Below are 9694 nucleotides of genomic sequence, written 5' to 3'. Positions count from 1 at the left end.
AACAGACCCAAATGATAAAGTTGGTCATTGGTCGGTTGTACAGTAAGTCCTGGGGGTGTTGTTGTGTTGTTGTGTTCCCATTGGTGAACATCTCCTGTACGTTCAAACAGCAACACAATATGAGTTATACGACACCCGTTTTACAGCTAAACCAAAATAAGTTCCTACTTCCTACTGTGCTCTGTGTGAACCTGCATTATAAAGTCAATGAGTTTCTTTTTTATATTTTTTTAAATTTTTAAAGAACATATTTGAAGTCAATGGCAGTACTGTTTTCCAAGCTCTAAGAGCATTCCTGGGCAATCTTTTAAATTACACAATATGAGTCCATTTGCTCTAAAGTAGACCTCAAAGGATCAGCGATGTTGTTTATTTATTAAAGGTACTGTATGAGTGCTGTTCAGTAAATAAGCTGTAAGCTGTAAGCAGTGGAAAATGCCAGCAACTTCTTCACTCTATATACAGATATTCTTTTTCAGAGGCTCTTTGCCAGATAAATTACTGTGTGAACCTAGTATACTGTTTGAAAAATCAATTGAACTCTATAGTTCATCACTGTTACAGCTGCACCATATAAAACCAATGGTATTGCGGTGGATTCTCTTTGATATCTCACAATTTTGAGCGAACAAAACATTGCTGTTATCAATCGTAGTTTCTGCCTATTAAAGGGACACTTTTGCAACCAGATCTTATTTTAATGATGTTTGGGAAACACTTTCCTGGGGTTTTTATGTGTGTAAAATGTGTTTTTAAATATTTTAGTATTTCAAAGTGCCAGTGATGTCATGGACACTGGGCTCACTTCCTTCCTGGACTACATGTTGTCTCATTAAGGGTGTAAGCCAAGGGGCCAGTGAGGCTATTCAACGTTGAAGCTCTGGGGCCCTAGTGGTAGGAGGAGGGACTACAGGCGGACCTGTGTATTCATGACCGGGAAACCCCGTGCAGCTGGGCTTTAACATGTAGGACCATCACTCCCTATGTCACCCCGGACCTCAAATTTGAGGTCCGGAGGAGGGACTTCCGGCAGTCTTCCAGGTGCTTCAAAACGCCACTGAGCAACTTCCACTGACATGAATAGCTGGGGGGGCGGAGCTTCGCGCCAGTTCAGTCTCTATCCTTTTATATACTCTATGGTGTAAGCAGACCTAGGATTACATGCACGGCCAAAAGCCGCTGTCTGCCGGCCAGATTCCCGGAAAAGCTTGCCGCAAGGGTGGAGCTATATTTCCATCCACCAGCTCTCTAAAAACCAAGGAAACTTTGAGAAGGAAAGGAATTGGTCTCGTGACTGGGCTGCGCCATGACACTTTCATGAGACACTTTCATGGGAGCCAAAACTCACACCGGAAGTTCAATGAATACATGGCAGTGAATGGAGCTGGCTGGACCAGCTCAATGAATACATGGCAGTGAATGGAGCCGGCTGGACCAGCTCAGTGAATACATGGCAGTGAATGGAGCCGGCTGGACCAGCTCAGTGAATACATGGCAGTGAATGGAGCCGGCTGGACCAGCTCAGTGAATACATGGCAGTGAATGGAGCCGGCTGGACCAGCTCAGTGAATACATGGCAGTGAATGGAGCCGGCTGGACCAGCTCAGTGAATACATGGCAGTGAATGGAGCCGGCTGGACCAGCTCAGTGAATACATGGCAGTGAATGGAGCCGGCTGGACCAGCTCAGTGAATACATGGCAGTGAATGGAGCCGACTGGACCAGCTCAGTGAATACATGGCAGTGAATGGATCCGGCTGGACCAGCTCAGTGAATACATGGCAGTGAATGGATCCGGCCTGAACAATTGAGACCTTTGTCATATAAACGGTTCAGTTATATAAAAGAAGACATTTCACAGGTTGTTTTCTAATCACTTGCTTTTCGATTGAGTGCACAGTAGGCTATATAATTTGATTTGAGGATCTAAACAGCAGGTATTGTTTCTGGCTCGGATCCGGTATCGCAAGATTTTTGCGATACTTGGGTATGTTCAGAAAGGTGCTTTATTGTGCTCTTTAGATACCATACCTCTATAAACATTACACAGTGTAAACATCGAAAAGCAACACAGCAGACAATAATGTGTTACATGTCTTCTGTTATTTTCCAGAAGCGATTACTTTACAAAAGGTCTCAGTCATTCAGAAATAGTGTTTGTTCATGAGCTGGTCACTGAGCTCTCATTGACTCCAGTGCATTCTGCAACTTCCTGGTCTCAATGTTTCTTTCCTTCCATGGAGCACCATGGAGCAACATGGCGTCGCCTGTACGGTCTTCGCGTCTCGTCCTCTTTAGACAGTCCTTGCTAAAAACCAGGAAGAGAAGCCGGCAGACAGCGGCTTTTGGCCGCGCATGGAAGCTCAGGTGTGCCTGCGCTGTAAGCCCTCTCCCTCTCCACAGGGTGGGGTAAGTGCAGCAAAGCATTATGGTCATTGTAGTAATCCAGCAGATCATTCCGTCCTTCATTTTCTTCTGGAAATGTATTCTCATTTACCCAAATTACCCTGCCATGTTGATGTCTCTTGAAATAGTTTAAAGATGCCATTATGTCTTCATAGTATGTAGAGTTGAGTGGAGTCAGGCTTTATTGGCTGAAGATGAGTTCATAGTATGTAGAGTTGAGTGGAGTCAGGCTTTATTGACTGAAGATGAGTTGAATAATTAAACAGACGTATATGTAACTTAACAATGATAACATCGCTCACATAATTGTTTATCGTTTGTTTTAATTACATAAACCAAAACAGCAATATAATATAACAGGAAACCCACGATACACTTAAAAACAAAGTCGGATATGAACAACTTTATACAGTAATATTCAAATAATCCTCAATAGTGTTAGGGATAACAATTCTGTCTTTGTTTGGCCAAGATATATTTGTCTTCTGGCAGCTTCTGGCTAAAGAAGAGAGAATGAAAAATGCAAAGAAACAAGGCTGAAAACTGATAGAATGGACAAAGCAATAATTAAGCTAACAAGTGCTTTGAACAAATAATTCATTTTCAACCAAAGTTGATTCATATCAGATTATTAGGAGATAACAGTTACACAGTAAAAATCTCAGTTTTATTTTAACTCTCAGGGTGCAAATGACCCACTGAGGATTTTACTAGTGTGAAGGCTACTGAACCGCTGCAAGAAATGTCCAGTGAACATGCTTTTCGCTTCCCTGAATATCTGTGTCCGCATGGATGACTTACAACTTGATTTCAACTAGAGAAACTCAATGGCAAAAGACAGCTAGCAGATAACTTGAGTTTGACATACCTATGGTGAATGTAACATTAATTTATTTAGGTTTAGGTTTTTAAGAATCTGATACATCCTTTTGAATGACACCCCGAGGTTGCTAAAATGAAAATTGACCAAAGAAAGTTTAGGAAAATGAATGGGTCCGAACCTTAGGATGATTGATTGAGTCATTATTGGTTTCTGCTGATTAGAACACTTTCACACAGGTGATTTTGTGAAAAAAAAAACGACCATGTACTGTATGTCGGAGCCACGGGTGAGAGTTAAGCGACCACATACTGTATGTCGGACTATTAGGGTGATAAGGAACCGAAAAACAAACGGTGGTTAGTAAAAACAGAGAGATGTTTTTGGGTAGCGTCGAGTCGCTTACCTCCGCAGTGTGACGTCATGTTGTAGTTTTAGTAAAAACAGAGATGTTTTTGGGTAGCGTCGAGTCGCTTACCTCCGCAGCATGACGTCATGTTGTAGTTTTAGTAAAAACAGAGATATGTTTTTGGGTAGCGTCGAGTCGCTTACCTCCACAGTGTGACGTCATGTTGTAGTTTTAGTAAAAACAGAGATGTTTTTGGGTAGCGTCGAGTCGCTTACCTCCACAGTGTGACGTCATGTTGTAGTTTTAGTAAAAACAGAGATGTTTTTGGGTAGCGTTGAGTCGCTTACCTCCACAGTGTGACGTCATGTTGTAGTTTTAGTAAAAACAGAGATATGTTTTTGGGTAGCGTTGAGTCGCTTACCTCCGCAGTGTGACGTCATGTTGTAGTTTTAGTAAAAACAGAGAGATGTTTTTGGGTAGCATCGAGTCGCTTACCTCCGCAGTGTGACGTCATGTTGTAGTTTTAGTAAAAACAGAGAGATGTTTTTGGGTAGCGTCGAGTCGCTTACCTCCACAGTGTGACGTCATGTTGTAGTTTTAGTAAAAACAGATATGTTTTTGGGTAGCGTTGAGTCGCTTACCTCCACAGTGTGACGTCATGTTGTAGTTTTAGTAAAAACAGAGATGTTTTTGGGTAGCGTCGAGTCGCTTACCTCCGCAGTGTGACGTCATGTTGTAGTTTTAGTAAAAACAGAGATGTTTTTGGGTAGCGGTGAGTCGCTTACCTCCGCAGTGTGACGTCATGTTGTAGTTTTAGTAAAAACAGAGAGGTGTTTGGGTAGCGTTGAGTCGCTTACCTCCGCAGTGTGACGTCATGTTGTAGTTTTAGTAAAAACAGAGAGATGTTTTTGGGTGCGCCGAGTCGCTTACCTCCGCAGTGTGACGTCATGTTGTAGTTTTAGTAAAAACAGAGAGATGTTTTTGGGTAGCGTCGAGTCGCTTACCTCCGCAGTGTGACGTCATGTTGTAGTTTTAGTAAAAACAGAGAGATGTTTTTGGGTAGCGTCGAGTCGCTTACCTCCGCAGGGTGACGTCATGTTGTAGTTTTAGTAAAAACAGAGAGATGTTTTTGGGTAGCGTCGAGTCGCTTACCTCCGCAGGGTGACGTCATGTTGTAGTTTTAGTAAAAACAGAGAGATGTTTTTGGGTAGCGTCGAGTCGCTTACCTCCGCAGGGTGACGTCATGTTGTAGTTTTCGGTGGTCACCTGATCACCTAAAACTGGGGTATGAATATAAGGCCTTTAGTTGGAAAACTAAAATGTACTGATTAGCTGCCAGTCAAGTTGAGTCAACCTATTCGCTGATACTCACTGATTCACTGATAGATTTGAAGATTAATTGCGACCTACGGGTCGCAGATTACTATGAAAACCTGCAAAACCAGTCAGTCCGTCTGTCACGCCTCCATATATGGTTGTCAGTCCGTCACGCCTTGACACGCCACACCACCATATATGGCCGTCAGTCCGTCACGCCTCATGACATGCACCATATGGCCGTTTCCATATATAAAGATCACACCCCAGAATCAGGCCCGGCGCCACAAGTTTTTTTTTTTTAATAATGTCAATAATAAAATATAAAACTACCTGCCTGATTGGTTTTCTAGTGATATTTGGCAGTGATATTCACTAGCAGCACTGGTTATAACAACTCGAATCATGCTGCTAGATCTGTTCTGGTAGATCTGTTCTATAAGCGCCTCACATTGTGGTAGATCTGTTCTTTGTGCAGATCTATAAGCGCCTCACATTGTGGTAGATCTGTTCTTTGTGCAGATCTATAAGCGCCTCACATTGTGGTAGATCTGTTCTTTGTGCAGATCTATAAGCGCCTCACATTGTGGTAGATCTGTTCTTTGTGCAGATCTATAAGCACCTCACATTGTGGTAGATCTGTTCTTTGTGCAGATCTATAAGCACCTCACATTGTGGTAGATCTGTTCTTTGTGCAGATCTATAAGCACCTCACATTGTGGTAGATCTGTTCTTGTGCAGATCTATAAGCGCCTCACATTGTGGTAGATCTGTTCTTTGTGCAGATCTATAAGCACCTCACATTGTGGTAGATCTGTTCTTTGTGCAGATCTATAAGCACCTCACATTGTGGTAGATCTGTTCTTTTTGCCAAGTGACACCATTGTACAACGGCCCTTAAAGGTATATTCAGTGATTTGACTTAATCTAAATAAGTTCCTCCCTGTCCCCAGTGAGCCCCTGGGTTCAAAAAACCCTAGTTTCAGTTTTGGTGGCGGGTGGCAAAGCCTTCATCCAATCAGGATGAGAGAGGCCTTCCTCCAATCATGATCGAGTGGGGGCGGGCCTTGGTGCACATGCTGTTGGCCTGTTGCACTTCCCCCCACTGTAGAGCGTGTGCATATTTTGTTACCGTGGCGGACTGGGTGGTTTTCCAAATCACCCAAATCACTGAATGCTCCTTTAAATTAGGCTATTTATAGAAACACCTGGATCAGTGCAACACGTAATAGCAATGCATGCCGAGTATCACTTCAAACACACAGTTTAAATTAGTGATGCAACGATATGGAAATTCTTGGCCGATGCCGATGTTTAAAATAACAATTTAGCCGATAGCTGATACCGATATGTTTATTTAGTTTTTGTTTTTATTTACCCCTTCTGTGCCAGGGAAACAAATATCTTCAATACAAGAAATAAATGTTCAGAATCTATTCTACAGCTTGGTAGGCTGCAGATAACCAACACACTAACATAGCCAAATGCAAAACGTATGCTTATCAACAGATAAAGATCGGCTCCTGCCGTTGGTTAATGTCAGTTATATTTGCAGTCTTGGACCTGACTCACACCTTCACAACAGATTGATGTATAGCTGGTGCATGTGACTCGTTTACTGATGCAAGCTCGCAATGCATTTCCAATGGGAGTCACATGGTTTGACACAACATTTTTGTTGTATGAGGGGGAGGGGGGCAGTCGAAACACAGCCGAAAGCCGTACAACACAAATGTTGTGTCAAACCATGTGACTTCCATTGGAAATGCATTGGGGCAAGCTGTAAACAAACCCTTTGTTTACATCTAGCATCCAACAATGTTGTATGCTAGATCGCTAAGGTGTGAGTGAAGTCTTGCCGATACCGATATTGACCGAGAACAGCAAATATCGGCCCATACTGATATGTGACCGATACATCGGTGCATCCCTAGTTTAAATTAATTATTTACATTCTAATACATTGTCCAATCATGTAACAGAGTTCAGACGTATTTGTTTGTTTTTTTGATAGTACTGTAACTGTTGAATCAGTTGTTATGGTGAGTAATATTAATACATGTCAGTAGCAGTAACCACACAACATCCACGTGAACCATGCAGGTGATCACCTTCAATGTCAATCCTCCTTTAATCCATCCATCCAGGTGCTTCATCACAATCGTCATAAAACGCTTCAGGTGAATGAGGGGAAAGAGTTGACAGAAAAGAAAATCATCTAAAACAAGGAGGGTAACAAGATATAGGCACATAACTTATCAAGATACAGTAAAAGACCTTTAAAAAGATCTTTAAAATAAAACAGCATGGTTTGTGTGGGTTATACAATACTAGGTTTGTAAAACATGTTAGGTCTCTTAGGTTAGACTTAGTTTGATCAGTACTGTAAACAGGAAGACTTGCTCCTCTAAAAGAAAAGAAAAGAAAATGATATATTAAAAATAAAAATAAAATCTGATTAAGTAAACCAGCATTATTCTTTCTTGCCCAAAATATCAATATCATAATGGGGAATGTTGTTGAGGAAAATTCTTAGGGTGAAAGATATTCCAAATCTAAAGTGCTTCAAAAGCAAGATCCAATGTGTACAGTGTGTGTATGACTGAACAAGAGATATTCAGTTGAGCTTTACACTTATACACCATGCCCATTTAGGCCTGACGTCGAAATTTTAAAAAAAGTCTTCTGAAAGAATATATATATTCAAAGATCTGTGCCGCATTTTCACAATTTTTAAAAAATAGCAGATATACAAGCTCGTAGCGCGCCACCGAGTGGCGCGCTACGAGCTTGTAGATCTGCTATTTTTGAATATCTAAAGTATAACATAATGCTTAGTTAAAACACCAAAAGGGGTTCCCGCCCAGAATGGGTTAAAATTTGTGTCAGGGAAACATTCACATGTCACACGCATATCAAACACATGTTAAAAAAAAGACAACAACATTCAGATGCAAATGCAGAGCATTTTATCCAGCATTTAAACAAAAAGTTATTTCTTAAATAAAAGCCTATTTCAGACTAAATCATTAAGTGCTGCACAAGATGCTTTAGTTGACCAGTAATAGCCATGCATAGTATTCATTTCAGTATTTTGCAGTATGTTGCAGATTGTGAACAGTAGGTGGCAGCAACACGTAACAAAACAAGCAGAAATCCAATGATCTGCGTTCCTACTGTTCTCATAAACAACACAACACAGTACAAAACTTAGTACACTTAAACATACTGTATAAAACAAAACAAGACGAGTACGTGTAGTATTGTAATAATGTTGGGAGTAAACATTAACTGTGGACAGAGTAGCCTATTTCAAAACAATTTAAAACAAGTGAAACACATTTAAAACAGATACTGAAACAGAACGAGCAGGTCTCAGACTGGGGGACTATAGGCCCTTATTTGATACAACACTTTGCCGACCCAGTCCATTCATTAGAAATGGTCTCAGAATGTTCCCAAAGATAAAGTGCTTCAAGTTTAGTGACAGAGATCACTTTTAACCATGAAAGAAATCAGTCCTAACCCGAGTTAAAACCCGTTTAAAAGCAGACTCCATTTTCAAAGCCATTCTCTAAAACAGAAGATTCTACAGCAATGGAGATGTGTTAACCTCAGCAGGCTTGATACAGCCCAGATTGCACTGACAATTATAGCCTTGTAAAATGTTGCTTTTGTTTTCACTAACGCCTGCACAGTAAAACCCAAATTTAATCTAAGTCTGAGAGTGTTTTTTTTCTCTCTCAAGAGGCTTTTACTGTTTCATTTTATTTCATTATATCTTATAATGTAGCCGTTAAATTCATTTAAATAGGCTATTATCAAAAACCCTGAACACCATAAGTGACATCGTAAAGCCTTTTCAACAAATCCACGGGAATGTTTGTATGCGGCTACAATAACCCTGAAAAAGATTTGCAAACAGTTGCAATGAAAACATCAATGAAAACAACATACAGTGTCTGTTCTTTGGCTTTAGCAGGACATCTAAAACATCTGAGAGCTACGAACACATTCAATATCATCGTAATAATTATTCATTAAAAAAAAGGTGCATGTGGCCACCATTATATGGCAAGACACAAAAAACATGCCAGCAAAATGCTTGATCTACGCAGTAAAATCCAGAGTGTTCATTTAACTCTGAGAGAGTCAAAACTCGACAAATAAGAGATAAACACTCAGGACTTAAACTGTGTATAATATGCACACTCGGTTTCAGTTGAAAACCACGTCAGGCGTTAGGGATTAGTAGACATGGATCCCTGTGTCTAGATGAGCCTCTGGCCCACATGCTCCTCCAGCCACAGCAGCAGAGGCTGGAAGGAGACGGGTCCAGCCTCTGCGTACAGAGTGTCTAGATGAGCCTCTGGCCCACATGCTCCTCCAGCCACAGCAGTAGAGGCTGGAAGGACACGGGTCCAGCCTCTGTGTACATCTGCAGCAGCATCTCTTGCAACATAAACAGCAGGGGAACACCCAAGCTCAGCACCTCATACAGGAAGGCATAGTCCTGGGCATTGTCCCTCAGGTGGAGGCTTAGCGCATGAGCCGTGCCACGCACCCAGTGGGACAGCTGCCGGGGGGAATTACACACAGTGCGCGTCACACTCAGAGGCCAGCTCAAACCCTTCTTCAGAAACGAGCGTAGGGTACCTGCTGCCGACTGGTTCGGCTGCCCATCGGCGGCACTGTATCCGACCGTGTCTCCGTTTGGAGCCGGGGAGGTGGCAGATTCGTCTTGCAGGACGTCGCCACTGTGATTCTGAATGAGGGAGGGAGAGGTTAAAAATATTTGGTCA

General features: G+C 41.8%; 1 protein-coding gene across 9 annotated transcripts in view; it reads right to left on the bottom strand.

The window, feature by feature from the left end:
- Window positions 1-6674: 6674 nt before the first annotated feature.
- mical2a (microtubule associated monooxygenase, calponin and LIM domain containing 2a) overlaps window positions 6675-9694 on the bottom strand; it is a 63266-nt gene continuing 60246 nt past the window's right edge. For 8 of the 9 annotated variants that reach the window (XM_079497238.1, XM_079497240.1, XM_079497241.1 and 5 more), the window contains one exon: window positions 7845-9657. In XM_079497238.1, the coding sequence (XP_079353364.1) occupies window positions 9250-9657 (408 nt within the window). In that variant the 3' untranslated portion in view covers window positions 7845-9249. Of the gene's footprint in view, window positions 7067-7844; window positions 9658-9694 lie in introns of those variants that run through there. The other variant, XM_079497242.1, reaches the window with a different exon arrangement.

Source organism: Electrona antarctica (genome assembly GCF_951216825.1).
Source record: "Electrona antarctica genome assembly, chromosome: 3".
NCBI lineage: Eukaryota > Metazoa > Chordata > Actinopteri > Myctophiformes > Myctophidae > Electrona > Electrona antarctica.
The sequence above is the reverse complement of the archived record's forward strand: the minus strand, read 5'-3'. Positions and strand labels throughout refer to the sequence as shown.